At 40.2% G+C, this 15,430-nt stretch overlaps 1 protein-coding gene across 1 annotated transcript in view; it reads left to right on the top strand.

The window, feature by feature from the left end:
• Positions 1–15,430, top strand: part of RALGAPA2 (Ral GTPase activating protein catalytic subunit alpha 2) — a 317,987-nt gene that overhangs the window by 149,538 nt on the left and 153,019 nt on the right. The window contains 1 exon segment of the mRNA XM_034641613.1: positions 11,362–11,490. Within this exon segment, the coding sequence (XP_034497504.1) occupies positions 11,362–11,490 (129 nt within the window).

Raw genomic sequence — 15,430 nt, 5'->3', positions numbered from 1 at the left:
GTTATTTTCCTAGAATTTGAAGGAGCAAGCCATTTGTCGACCTGTTAAAGGTTGTTTAATTATTCTAGATGGTCTAATTCCACCTTTACCTCTTTCCCTCCTCCTGTGGTGGGATTCGCATCCACTGGGCTCCCCGTCATTGGAACAGGCAGACTAGGGGATGTCTCAGGTTTGCCAAAACTGCTGCTTTCTTAGTGGTTCTAGCCTGAGAACTGGGTTGACAGATCTAGCTCCCTTTGGGAATTTTCTCTCAGATTTAAGCTCTTCTTGAGAGCTGATTGTCCAAACACGTATTACATTACAAAAAAGAAGACGATGTTGTAAGTCTGTTGCCCAAGATGAAACTAAAAATGTTCCCTGTCGGGACTGCTCTACATATCGCATCCAGACCTCCACTTCATTTTGGTGATGGGTTTGTAGAGTCCCAGAATTGAATGACCAGCACATTGCCCCTCTTCCCCTTCCTTTGTTTTCCTTTAACAGAACACAAAATATGGAAAGCTTTGATTTTGCTCCCACACTCACGTAATTTTACGTACAAGGAAACAAACTAGAGAGCGTGCATCTTATGTTATCCTAGAATAAAAAGAATGTACAATAATCATATTCCAAAGTGTGTTTCTCTTCCTGTGTGACAACACACCAGAGGACATAGGAGGCTCCAATAGGAAGAGTCTTTCCTCTTTAACCTGTTCTTGGTCATGGGCTAGCAAAGAGCCCGGAGACCCCCATGCCACCAAGAAAGCTCACCTTCATGCACACCTGAGAACTAGGCTTCCCGATTTCAGCAAGGGAGAAGGAAATGCTTTTAAAGGTACTGGACATTCGTCTTTAACAATATCAGAAGCATTAAGTCTTTCAGCAGAATTAAATGAACACAGAAGCCACAAATGATGTGGGTTTTCTAGTATTCATTTGGGGGAAAAATAGGAATCCTCTTTTCTTGTTGGAATCCTTGGGGGTTTCTTGGTGTCTTTCCATAGAATCCTTCAAACTACCACCCCTACACACACACTGACTATGTCTTCTGCACATGCAAGTGTGCGCATGCGCGCACACACAGACGCAACTTCTGTCCAGTAGTTTCCTAAGAATATTTTGGTGGGAGGCTCATTTCTATTTTGAAGATAGCATTTTATGACCCAGTTCCCTCATTTGATAATATTTCTATGAGAGTGATATGTGTATATTTTGGAAGCACATTTTTAAGCCAGAGCATTTATTGACTTCTCTTTAAAGTATTGCTCTAAAAAGTATTATTTGTATTTATAAATGATTATTAGGCAGAGTGAATGGGATGAAAGAATAATTTGTGTTTCAGAGCTAAGGATGGTCCTCAGAATGATGCCCTGGCTCCACATATGAGGCCCGTTATGCACGATTGTCAAATGGTGCTTCACTGACTCTGCCTTAACACTTTATCTTCCAAAGGAGGAGGAGCGTGCTTGGTTTGTGTCCAGACCTTACAACGATTTCTGGCCTTCATTGATCTCGTATTCCATATGTGTAAATGAAAAAATTGAATAATGATCTCTTAATCTTTCTTCTTTAGGTTTTCAGGGTTCCAAAGGAACACATTAAATATCCTTGTTACCCAAATGCAGTAGAGGGTTGTTTCCCCTACTAAATTCTAAGGTGGTACAAGTGTGCAGTCAGATCCTAACCTGGATTCCAGCAGGAGAGTGACATGAGTATTCTGTTTGGCGTCATAGCAGTGTTGACTGAACCTCACTGCACCTTGCAGCCATGGCATTAGGCAGCACCTGAGTGTATTAAGCCTATGGTTTCGTCCAAGAATTTCCTTTTAATATTCTACGAAGAATATGTTTCTAGCTGATTCATTCCTGAAACAGGATGAACAATATACCTGGGAACAGTATGGCTGCCTGTTGCCGTAGTACCTATATTAATTATATGAATGCATGTTTCTCTCATTGTGGTAATTCCTGCCTTAATGATATTACTTGCGTGATTATGCTCCATATGTACATTTCTAACTCTCCTGTAATCTGTGACAGCAGTGGCTCTTTGCCTTTGCTTCTGCTCCAGAACATTGTAAAGGCTGTGGAGGAGTGGGGTGGAAGAGCCAGTGGAGAGACTTGAGCTGACTGTCTCAGAAAAAGCAGATTTGAATATCCTCCTATCCCATCTCATCCACCCGTATTACCAATGCCTTTCTGGCCCATATTACAAATGCCTTTCTGCGTCTACTTGTTGCTCGGCTTTGGCCGCCAGGTTTGGTCCCCATTTCAGAATGCTGCATCCATGTCCAGCGCTCTGAGCGTACTTTCTGCTCACAGGAGTCTGCTGCAGCCTCCACACTTTCCCTGTCATTACTCGCCAGCAACGACTCATTGAAGCCCTCATTTGCTGAAGTCCCATTGTCAGGAGTTAATAACTACTCTGAGCATCTGCATCAACCTCATTAAACCAGCCTGTTGTACAAACTGTAATGTTGTAGATTGGAGGCTCATCAGGGTCACGACTAGGACAGTCATTACGTAGTCAGGCCGTGGTGTCTTCACGGCATGATTGTGCAGCTGGTAAGTCGCATCTCTCTACAACCCTCCAACAGTTTTTTTTTTTCATCTTTTGGAATCATAAATGTGCCGGAATTTCCCGATGGGTTTGCCATCTCTCTGTCTCCCTAGTGACCTGTTAAATACTCTTTATAGGAAGCCCATGTGAAAGCAGATCTTCCTGATCCGTGGGCTGCAAACAGGGTGTTTGTTGTTGGTCAGAGTAAAAGTGGCTGTAAATTTCGTTCATGTTGCTAAGGACTTAGGGCTGAGAGAATGACTCAGTTCACATGGTGGAGGGTAAGTTCTTGCTCAGTGCGTCTGATCTCCGAGTACCCTGAGCATCCTTACACTAATTTGCTAATCTCCAAAAATATTTTGAGAAAAGTTTGAATGCCACGTTATAGGCGCTGGCTTTCTTCCCACCTCAGAAATAACAGGCCTTTCCATTTTAAACTTCCACATTCTCTCTAAGATGAGGAAGAATGTTCATTCTCATAGCTTTTATTCAGTGGTGTACTGGAAATTACAGCCAGGGCAGTTAGGTAAGAAAATGAGGTAAAACGCATCCAGACTGGAAAGCAAGAAGGAAAGCTATCTATAATCACAGACAACATGATCTTGTATATAAAAACCCTAAGGAATCCCTGCACTCACAAAACTCCTATTAGAATGAAAACATTAATTCAGCAAGGTTACAGGATATAGGATCTATATACAAAATTAACTGTGTTTCTGTACGCCACAATGGACAATATGAAAATGAAATTAAGAAGACAGTTTCATTTATCAAAATGAACAGAATATTTAGTAACAAATACAGCCTAGGAAATGAGAGAGACACTCAAAACTATAAAATGTTGCTATAAGAAATTAAAGAAGACCAAAATAAGTGGGAAGATGTCCCATATCCCTGTATTGGAATACTTAATATTGTTAAGATGACAATATTCCCCAAGTTGGTCTGCAAATTCAGTAGGATCCTTATCAAAATTCCAGTGGCCTTTTTTGCAGAAATGGAAAAGCTGATCCTAAAATTTGTAGGCAATTGCAAGAAACCTCAAATAGCTAAGATGGTCTTGAAAAAGAGCAAAGCTAGGGGACTCACGGGTCCCTTTTTAAAACTCACTACAAAGCTACAGGAATCAAAATGGTATTGGTGCTGGTAAAAGGTTAGTATATAGATCAATGGAGTAGAATTAAGAGTCCAGAAATCAACCCATATATCTTTGGTTAACTGATTTCCGACAAGGGGGCCAAGACAGTTAAGTGGGAGAAGAATGTCTCTTCAATAAGCAGTACTGGGACAGCTGAATATCCGTGTGCAAAAAGATGCGGTTGGATTCCTACCTCACACTGTATACACATATTAATTCAAAATGGATCAAAGACCTAAATGTAAGAGCTAAAACTATAAAACTCTTAGAAGAAACGATTAGATATGCCATCAGAAGCACAAGCAACAACAAAAAAAAATGCAAAAATTATACTTCATCAAAATTAAAAAGATACTATCAAACAAGTGAAAGACAACCCACGAAATGGTAGAATATATTTGCAAATCATGCATCTGGTAAGGGTCTAGTGCCCAGAATATATAAAGAAGTTTTATAGCTCAGTAGCCAAAAGACAAACAGCTCGATTTGAAAATGAATGAAAGACATTTCTCCAAAGAAGTTATCATAATGGCCAACAAGCATGTGAAAAGGTGTTAAACACCATTAGTCACCAGGAAAATAAAAATCGAAGGTACGGTGAGATATCACTTCACACTAGCTAGAATGGCTATAATTTTTAAAAACACGAAAAAAAACAGATGTTGACGAGAAGTGGAGAAACTGGAATGGTGAAGCTGCTGTAGAAAGGATTTGTCACTTCCCCAAAAAGTTAGAACATAGTATTACTGTATGAACCAGGAATTCCATTCCTAGGTATATACCCAAAAGTATTGACAATAGGTATTCAAACGAAAACTGGTACACAGATTTGCATAGTAGCTTTATTCACAATCACCAAAAGGTAGAAACAACCCAAATGTCCATCAGCTGATGAAAGGATAAACAAAAGGTGGAGTAGCAACACAGTGGAATATCATTGGGCCATGAAAAGGAATAAAGTATTGCTACATGCTGTGACATGGGTGAGCCTTGAAAACCTGCCATGTGAGAGAAGCCAGGTCAAAAAACTGCCACATAGTGTATGAGTCCATATTCCGAAATACCCAGGGCAGGCATATTCATAGAGACAGAAAAGTAGATGAGTGGTTGCCTGGTGGGCAGGAATGGAGAATGAATGCTCACGGGTAGAGGGTTTTTATTTTGGAGTGAGGAAGATGTTCTCAAATTAGATAGTGGTGATAGCACACAATTTTATGAATATGCCGAGAACGACTGAGTTGTACAGTTTAAAATTTTATTTATTTGAGGGGTGGGCATGAGCAGGGGGAGAAGCAGACTCCCCACTGAGCAGGAAGCCTGACCAGTGCTCGATCCCAGGACTCTGGGATCATGACCTGAGCCAAAGTCATATGCTTAACCAACTGAGCCACCCAGGTGTTCCTGAGTTGTACACTTTAAAGGGTATATTTTATTACACGTAAATTATATCTCAATAAAGCTCTCCCTGGGGTCAGGTGGTTAGTATTCAGCACTCTAAATAATGCTCTGACAGATATCAGAAAGAGAAGGAAGCAATTAAGAGAATCTGGTGACATATCAACTTCAGTATAAAATAAAATTCATACAATGTTTCTTAAAATCAGTCAACCAATCTATCCCCCATTTTTCCTGAAGCAGTCAGATAGCCTTCATCAGTTTGAAGGCTAGCAGAGTTCTCAGAGATGCAGGCAGTCATAAAAAATATTCAAGGCTCTCCTTAGAGCTGAGGGTTTCAGTGACTTTCTCTGCCATTTGCCTGATGTTCTGTCACTCCTGAAATCCTGATTTCATGCAAATGGTCAAAGCAGCTCCTGTGGCCATCAGAAGTTCATTTCAGGTTTCTCACTCTCTTTTTCCTTTGCACGTTGATGTCAGGGAATCTGGGTGTCTTCTCCATAGCATATTCATGGTGAGAAGTACTAGGTGACTTTGTTTCTCCAGCTACAGAACGCAGTTACTCTGTCCTGTCATATTTCTTCTTGCCTTGGTAACATAGTTACACCCAGAGAGGTCACGTTTGTCCAGCATTTAAAAAAATCTCTGCTTTTTCTCCAAAGAGATCATACCACGCTTGGCCCTTTTAACAGATAATGTGTAGCACATACCACATATTCTTGAAAGGAGTTTTTAGCTTTCTTCTGCTGGGTTGTTTTTTTCAGTGACTCTTCCAGAAGCACAGTGCCCATGACATGATCTGCTGTGCTTTTTTTAAAGGTTGTAATCATAAAGGCTTTTTTTTTTTATCAACAAAAATTCCTGTCTAAACCAATGTAGAGTATGAATATGCCAGGTATCAGGTTGTGGTGTGTAAAGTGTGTCTTTTGCACAGAGCTGGAAGAGCAAAGACCTCCTAACAGAAGCAAGAGGCTAAGGCTTTGGGACTTTGGGGGATCTGTTCTTCTGGTAACTAAATTTTTTTAAATTTTATTTATTTGTTTTTTTTTGTCACTCAACATTTCTGAGCTTCACTAAGAGATAATTGATACTTACAAATATGTCCTCAAGGTACTGCAGGATCGTAGCTGCCTTTTTAATTGTTAAAGAAAGTTTAAATTATATCCAGGGTTAGTGTTAAAAGTATCCTTTTGCATTCAAATATTTTGATAATTAGTAATTCTACTTGGGCGTGGAATGAGTTGAAACTTTTCATTAACCAGATTAATGAGATAACCAGATCTGAACCTTCTCCCTTTTACCAAACAAAAGAGCTCCCTCTAGAATTTTCTAGATAAAAGGCAGGTATCTTCTCTGAAAAATAGTGAAGTTATTCATTATGTAGCATTTTATTTTTCTTAAAAAATTAAAGAAGGAGTTCAGTGATTTTGTATACATAAATTTTATTTCTTAACAATTCTGTTTGGCCTCCTGGAAGGTCTGAGTGACTTTAGGTGGAATAACCGGATCTGTTTGCTCCTGAGGAGTAGGCGCGAGTCCGCTAAGGAAAGGCAGGGAGACAGATGGTCGGCTATTGTGTTACAACCATCATCTGCTGGGCCGTGAGCAAATATTAAGTGAATAATATATATGTAATTGGTGTGAAAGTACAGTTGCAACATTTCTAATTCCGTTTGAACGATGGCTACTTCTTGAACATTTGTGTTTCATAGAATACTATATTGAAATGTTTTTGTTTACAGGGTTAATCCATTTTAAACTGCTTTAAAGTGAACATTTTCCCCCATTTTTGACACCACTGTGCAATATTTTGAATTGAAATGGCCTGTAATGGCCCTTTTTTTTATTTTCCATAACAACATGAGCACTAAATTATAGCTGTGCAATTATGTAAACAATGGAAATGCTTCCAGAATGAAACCTTCCTTTTAAATTTTCATTTTGTGTAATTGTTGGAAGGTTTGGAGCCATAATAAACAAAATTATTTTACACATTTATCGTTCTAAAGGTCAATTATAAGAGAACTAAAGAAACAACACTATGCAAAATGAATAAACCAATTTCTGTTGCCATCACCATATGTTTTTCTTATCACTTATGGTTTTTCCAGTTACTGTGTACATAGCATTCAATTAAAGCGATTCATTTACCAGGCTGAATGTGGTTTGTGTTTATAGAACGGTGCTTTGGAGGAGAGGAAACAACACGCCTCTATTTGAATTACCTGATTTTTTTGTAAGATCAGTGATAAAAGACAGATGTTCTCACCAGTTACTTTCTCATAAGCCGGAATCTTTTGATAAGCTGCAAATTCACAATTTTCATCATGCAATCCACTTTCACACTCAATGTGTAGCATGCATGTGGACTTTTAACCAAAAACAGGAGAAAAATACTACTTTTGTGGTCTGTTTGCTGTATGGCAGCTTTTTGCGGAATGAATTTTATTTCCTTTGAACAAAAACGTGTGAAAGAGTTTGGTCTGTGCCTCATACTGGTCAGTTTTCAAGAATAAAGTGTATTCTTGTTTTAGAGTCCATTTTTCATTGGGCTTATTATTTAGCTTAATGTTTTTAGTCTGTTTAGAGTATGGAAAAAGAAACTAATTTTTGCTACCAGATTCACTTGCTTCAGGTAAATTCTAGAACTCCTTAGAAGAATGAAAGCTAGAAAATCTAAGCATATCATTTTCCTGTTTTTAGTATTTGCCTTAGAAATTATATACATGATAGCTAATTGTTAGAATGCTTTGCTAAGATTGTTATTTGAGACCATTAATTTCTAGAGTTTTTTTAAGATTTAGGATAATGTAATCTGAGAGGCTTATTTGTGCCACCTTTGAAATCTTTTGCTCTTTCTGAGTATCAGCAAAATAATAGTCCACTGAATTCTACAAAGTAAACCTACGAAGTAAGCTCTAGAGAGTAAACTCCTTCAGAGTCCTTCCCTTTTTGGGAAAAAAAAATTTGTTACTCTATTTTTGTATGGCCCTTTTTCAGTTTAGAAAGGCGTGTGTTCACATCTATACCATTAGATACAGCTCTATATCCATCTTTAATGGAAGAGAAACATGAAGCCCTAGGCATGACAAGATCTGCCCACAGTCACATACACAAGGCGTGGAAATTAAGCCTCAAGGCCCCAGGCCCAGAGCTCTTTTCATCATGCCAGGGTTTGAGTTCAGGGACATTTCCAGCCAGGGGTCACAATGGAGGTTTCACTAAACAGCATCTAGTCACCCCGTAAGAACAGTGGCCCCTTTCCTCACCTCCACCAGTCCCTGAGACTGTCTCAGGTAGGCCTGCTGGAGCGGGTACAGAACTCTCACAACACCCCGAGGATCAAGCCGCCCTTCATAGCAAGGGGAGCCTCTGTCAGACAGTGCTATTTAACAAAAATGCGGTAGCCTTGGTTTACCATTACTGTATTGACATAAGGGTTATTTTCTATTTGTGACATAGGATACTAGTTTTCCAGAATAATCTTATTTAAGTTAAAAAAAAGTGATTTCCTTTCAAAAACAGACAAATGCTCACTTTGGACTTGGATATGGCAAAAGGCATGAGGTTGTACATGAATAATAACATTTGGGAAGCACTCTTCTGTCCTATCTATATATGAAGCCCTGGAGACTGCATGGAAAGTTTCAGAGTCTCCAGAGTTTTATTTTCCAGAGATTCCAGCGGTAGCTGAGATCTTACTGTACGGAGGAGAAAGTGAAAGAAAGATTCTACTAGAAATGAGTGGAACCCTTGGTGGATGTACTTCTGTTGGGAATATGCAGCGGCTCTCTTTTGAGCACCACACAGATATTCCTAATTTTAATATGTTACCACAAAGATAGAATCTTTGGGTTGTTCCATTTCAACATGGATAAGCAAAATAAGCAGGCATATGGCCATAATTTGGCTGACTGGCCATATAGTTCTCTCCTTGACTCCCACAGTACCCCTACCCCAGTGCTGCTTTTAACTAGCGACAGCTACCCAGGCCCCGCTTCTCCTCGGGGCTCTGTGTTACGTGGGTGGCAGGGTAGGGTAGGCTAGCCATCTGTTATTTTGCCCTCTCTTTCCAATCTTCTTGCCCGTAGAAACAGGTTCCGTTGAAGTGACTGGCCCGGATCCAGGGGGTGGGGAGCAGTGTGACTTTATCGCGGCTCCAGGCATTTCTGCTGTCTTTAGCATCAATGGCAACTTAGTAATTTTTTGTGAATGCCCCCTTTACAGGGCATTACCTTTACACATATAAATCTTGTGAAGCAAAATGGATTTCACGTACAGATTCTGGCCCTAGCTTGTTAAAGGATTCAGTTCATAATTCCCACAAACTTGTCCCAGAAAAGCATTTTTTAAAAGTTAAAACTAAATTCCAGTGGTGAAAATGGCTTATTTAAGTAATATGCCAAAGATTTTTAAAAATCGACAGGGTTCAGAGCTTAGTTCCTCATCTCAACAGATGGAATTAGCACACACATAACAAAGTTAACATCATGGTTGTTTGCATTATTAATCTTCAGATGCATGGCATTCTGCTACCTTGCTGGCCAGGTTTGCACGAATCCTTTCACTGCAGCATATGTCAACAGAAATGTGCTCCCATCTGCTGCGGGGTAGCTTGATGCCTGATATTCCGAGACAAGGCCCAGCACAATGCGTACCTCTGTGAGTAATTACAGGTGTGTGGTGAGGAGCCCAGAGCATTAATCAGAGGCTTAATTATGAAAAAGGTGGATCTTTTGTTCCACTCTTGGAGCATGAGTTTACTACACACTTTCTAAACTGCAGCATCCATCTGCTGAGCCCCTTAGAATGTTTACCTTGGCTGATATGGACTCTAAAGTGTATCAAAGGACGTGATTAAAGCAGAGTTAAACATTAACTTGGGAGAAGTGTGGTTCAGGTTTTTCTTTCCTTATTTCCTACCTTCCTTCCTTCCTTCCTTTTTCTGTCTGTTATCTATCTCTTTATTTTTGGTATAGGACAAATTCTGCTGAAACGCTAAAACTTTAAATTAGTCCATGCTAAACTATTGACCATATCTGAGCTCCAAAAGAGTAAGCGTTGTACAGTCATTTTAAGGATATAAACAGCCAATTTGTAGAAACTAAATGAACCTACCATGTAAGGGAAAAAATAAGTCTTTACTTGGGGAAAAAATGTATTGTAAACACAAAAATTCTCTTTCAAGATTACAAGTTGTGAAATGAGGTTACTTTTGTCATGAAGGACTTTCGTTAGAAGTTAGCATGTTGCTACTACTTTGCTCTAACTTGATCAAATTAAATCAGGATTATTTTAAAAGGTTTCTCAAATAGGCACACTGAAATCTGAGAAAAGAAACCAGATTTTTTTTTTTTTTGTATTTTGCTTCTTGCTTGTATTTTGCGACTAACCATACATTGAATAACTGTAAGACACTTAAATCTAGTACTTTAGTACGTTTGATTAGTGTGCATGGCCTGGAACTGCATAAAAGAAGTTTGTGGTGTTCTCACTAATCCCCCATGCACACATACACACGCACAGATGGCTACAGAGATGTGTCCTGGCCGTGGGTGGCATGAATGCTGTCTAGTAGTGGAGCCCTACTTTGCCGCAGGCTGGAACAGGGTGGCTGCCTCACAGCAGAGCTGGCGGCCAGGGGCCGGCCTGCCACCCACCAAGGACGGGTCATTCCAGACACAGCAACACCAGGTGTCTGGGCAGTCGGTGCTCTTTGTGCTGCACACCGTGTAAAAGGCAACTGCTGTATTTGCACTTTGACCTCACGATCACGCTTGTACCCAGAGCACATCATCTCCCTGAGCTCAGACTCTGACTGCACTCCATTCATTCCCATCGTTTAACACAGAGAGTTATCCAAAGAGTGAAAATTTCCAGCTCTTTGCCTACTTGAAGACTTTTTAATGTAATAGTGTGCTTTAACTTTTGAAAAATGAAGAATACTGGAAGTGTTAGATGTTTGCAGGTTTTATTTGTATATCTACCTCGACACTCCTGTAGCTTGTCCAAAGAGGTTACCTTTCGGTGGAAGGCAGAAGGAGTGTCTAGTCCCAATGCATGACTTAGATTTTGGGCATGTCATCTTACAACTTAGTGTTCATTCTCTTACCTGTAAAACGGGTACAATAGGCCCTGGACCAGCTCATCTCCCAGTACCCCTTTTACTGAAAAATTTCTGTGACCTGTGTTCTCTCAGATTACCAGACAGTGGCCGTATGGACAAATGAGCTGACTATGGAATTTTGTTGTTGAAAATTACAGTTGTGTTTTCTTATCTTTCCTTTTAGGATATCTTAAACACTATTATAAGGCACTGTCCACCCCGCTTCTTCTCTCTGGGTTTGCCTGGCTTCTCAATGCTGGTGGGGGACTTTATCACAGCCGCTGCCAGGGTCCTCAGTACAGACACGCCGGCGGTGAGTATGACAATGCTCAGCATCCAAACTCCCAGGAGGCTTCACAATCGCTAACAAGGTTCAGATTTCTCCACTCTTAACAGGTGTTGACTCATTAGTGCAATGTGAAACTGGGCTCTCGGGTAGATGCCCTGGCAGCTGATGTGTGAAATTGTAGGATAAGATGACACACTGGTATTGGGAAGGCGTTTCATCAAAAGGCCAGAGTGTGAAAAATCATATCCTCACTAATATTTCAGCACATTTACACAGTCAGAAGCAGGACTTGTCTCTTAGAGTCTATTAGCATTTTCCAGTAAATGGTGGCACAGAGGAGATGTCTATAGTAAAGAGAGAATTTTAAGTGTACATTATTAATAATTTTTTAAATGATTATCTTGCTTATTATCAGTCTAATAGGAAATACTTTTTATTGTTAGAAATGTTAGAACACGGGGTGCCTGGGTGGCTCAGTCATTAAGCGTCTGCCTTCGGCTCAGGGCGTGATCCTGGCATTCTGGGATCGAGCCCCACATCAGGCTCCTCCCCTGGGAACCCGCTTCTTCCTCTCCCACTCCCCCCGCTTGTGTTCCCTCTCTCACTGGCTGTCTCTGTCAAATAAATAAATAAAATATTTAAAAAATAATAAAAAAAGAAATGTTAGAACACTTAAATTTTAAGCAGGTAATGAATATATAGTATTAATGTGCAGTAAAACTCTGACAAAATTCTCGTACTAAAAAATCAAAATCAGGTAGACTAAGTGAACATTCAGGGCTGCAAAAAGAAATTATTTGCAATTGCCACATTTACCTCCACTATTAGGGCAATGTGTTAATGCCTTTTGAGAGAACACTCTTCTGCATTTAAATTTAAAGGGCCTCTCACTTTTGTGCTCTATACAGCTGTTACCTGTTCAGACTCATTGTTTTCCTCTGCACATGGTATGGATGAAATTAGTTTTATTGTTTTCCAGGGACTTGTATGGAAATCAATATGAGTATCTAGCTATGTAAATTTTATTTGGCATATTGTTACTTTTTCACTCTATGTGTTTCTCCTGTGCAGGGTAAATTCAAACTCCAACCCTGGATTTTAAATTAAGTTGTTTTTTAATACTTTGTATAGCTGGTATTTCACACTGGTATTTTCATGGGCTAACTTCTTCTTGTAAGGATAAAGTAAAAAAGGGAAGGGAAAAGAGACAGGAGGAAAAGGGAAGGATGAAAGAAGAAAAGAAAGGTACAAGAAAAAAGGAAGAAGAAAAATGTTGAGTTTGTTCAACTTTTTTGTAAGCAATATGACAAATTTTTATGTTTCTTTGTTTCTGAAAAAGATTTTAGGATAATCATTCTCAAAGAACCTTCAAATTTATTTGTAAGCATTTAGATCAATATTGAAGAAACTCACAGGGTACAGGAAGGAAAATCATACTTCTTTATTGACAATTTCTTTACTTGCTATTAGAGTTTACTGTAAAAAGGCCGGCACCCTTTCTAGAGATAATATCATGCATGGCAGTCATTCTCTGTGAAAATTTATCTCTTGGCTAGATAAGCTGTTAAAGTAGCTTCCCAAAATTTTTCTTTCTTAAAAAGAAAGAAAATATGGTCATGTGGAAGTGAGAGTTTTGTGAAAGAGCAGTAACTCTGAATTACTTTTAATTTCTCTCTTAGTTTAAACTTGAGGTTTAAAGTTGTAGGGGAACGGTTTGGATGGGGCACACCTACTCAGTCAAAATTTTTGGTTAACACAAGTCAGTTACAAGTTCGAAGTACCCCTGTTATGCAGATCTGCCCCACTGAGGCAACGGGGGAAAGACATGCACATGCACAGGTCATCAAGAGATAGGCAGGAGCTTGTGCTCAGTAAACGTCCTTTGTAGTAGCCAAAAACGAGAACTAATCCAAATGTCCATCACCAATGGAACAGATAAAGTGTAATGAGCACATAAGTTACTGTGGTACATAGAATCCCCTTCTCATGCTAGACTCTGGAGCTCTGTAGGGTCAGACTTGGGTTCCATCCCAGTGTTGCCTTGTACTGTACTGGTTCTCTACCCTAGACAGTATGCTTAGACACACATGCCTCATTCTCCTGTGTGGACACTGGGGCTCACCTTAGGCTCGGTGCGTAGGCCAAAAAATTATTTAGATTTACCACATTCATTGAATAAAGCTGTGTAACAACTCCTTACTTTATTTAAGAGCTAATGTTTTATATCTCATTGTTATATAATCTAGCATACAATCTAAAAGTCCACAGTTCAGAGGCACCTGGGTAGCTCTGTTGGTTAAGCGTCCGACTCTTGGTTTTGGCTCAGGTCATGATCTCAGGGTTGCGGGATCAAGCCCTGCATCGGGTTCTGCACTCAGCCTGGAGTCCGCTTGTTCCTCTGCCCCTCCTCCTGCACTCTCACTCTCTCTCTCTCTCATAAATAAATAAAATCTTAAGATAATTAAAAAAATTAAAACCCACAGTTCAAGCCAGGCTCACACATGACAAAATAGTTAAGGCCACTCAGGGAAAGGAATCAATGTCAGCGAAGTCTAAACCAAGATTGGTGGATAAAGGGCAGCGATTAGAGAGGACTGACGAAGCAGGGCTGTTTGAGAAGCATTTACCGTGGATCCACTACATGCTGGGACCTGGCCTGGATGAATATGAGAGGGCCTACCCTCAGGGAATCACCTGGGTAAACTAGGTGTTAATATCTATGTATAAGTTTCTAGCATCCACAGTAGAATCACATCCAGACCCCAGAGGGACAGCAACAGAGGTGTAGTTCATTCTGCTTGGTGAGAGGCGAAGGGGAGGACATACGTTAGAAAGGTCTTCATGGGAGAAGTGGTGCTGAAGCAGAGACCTGAAAGGCCCTCAGTGGTCATAGGATAAATGGGGACAGCAGCAGCCACCCGTTATCTTGAGATACATATTGAGCACCCACTGGGGTAGAAAAGTGGTGAAAATCATCTAACCCCCATCTTCGTTGGCATTACAAACACAAAGTGACTATATAACACGCCGGAAAGTGATGTATACAAAGAACAAACCCAAAGCAGGGATGCTGGGGACCACAAAGGTGGAATGACATAATGTCTTAAATTCGCTTTAAGATATTGAAAGTGGAAACTTCTTAGTAAATTTTTAAATTGAAATGAAAAAAAATGAAACGTAAAGATGAGGTAAGAGTGATAAAATCTTGAATCTAGGTGTTGGATAGTTAGTTGTAACACTCTCCCTTTTTATTTAAAGATCATAAAATAAAAATAAAGGAAAAGAAAGGCAGCAGATGAGGGGACAGACTGATGGAAGTGGGGTAGTGTTACGCAGAAGGACTAGACTCTGAGCAGGTGGAGCTTGTCAGTGTGAGATGCCTCTCGACCCCTGAGGGGGCATGACATACAAACCTGGACTTCAGGAGGGAAGTCTGGTCTAGAGAGAAATGTTGGGGAGTCCAACACGTAGGAGGCCTTGAAATCATGGGTTGGATATCCTTTGGGAGTGAGTATAGATCTGAGAGAGAAGAGGCACAGGACCACACTCAGCATCACAGAGTTTGGATCCTGAGGAAATAAGGCATTCCAGCACAGAGACTGTCAGATCGCCTTAGGTAGGAGCCAAGAAGATGTCCTAGGGCCAAATGGTGAAAGTGTTCCCAGGCCCAGGGGAGCTAGCACCTGCATCCAACACTGGCCAGGGGTCAGGTGAGGAAAGGCCTGGGTGGTGACCAATGGCTTTGTGTGGTAGAGGTCACATAACAAAAACTGTACTCACTGACCAACTTTGGAAAGTCTTAACATTTTCATTTTGCCCCAGTGGTTTCAAATCTTTGTATTTAAAAAAATGAAATAAACCATTAAAGATAATAGTGACTTCATGCCTGATGCCATGGCTACACTCAGAGCTGCCGTCACTCTCACCTGCACTATGCTTCAGTGAGCACCTGACTCTCTGCTCT

Source organism: Ailuropoda melanoleuca, chromosome 13, assembly GCF_002007445.2.
Source record: "Ailuropoda melanoleuca isolate Jingjing chromosome 13, ASM200744v2, whole genome shotgun sequence".
Lineage (NCBI taxonomy): Eukaryota > Metazoa > Chordata > Mammalia > Carnivora > Ursidae > Ailuropoda > Ailuropoda melanoleuca.
The sequence above is the reverse complement of the archived record's forward strand: the minus strand, read 5'-3'. Positions and strand labels throughout refer to the sequence as shown.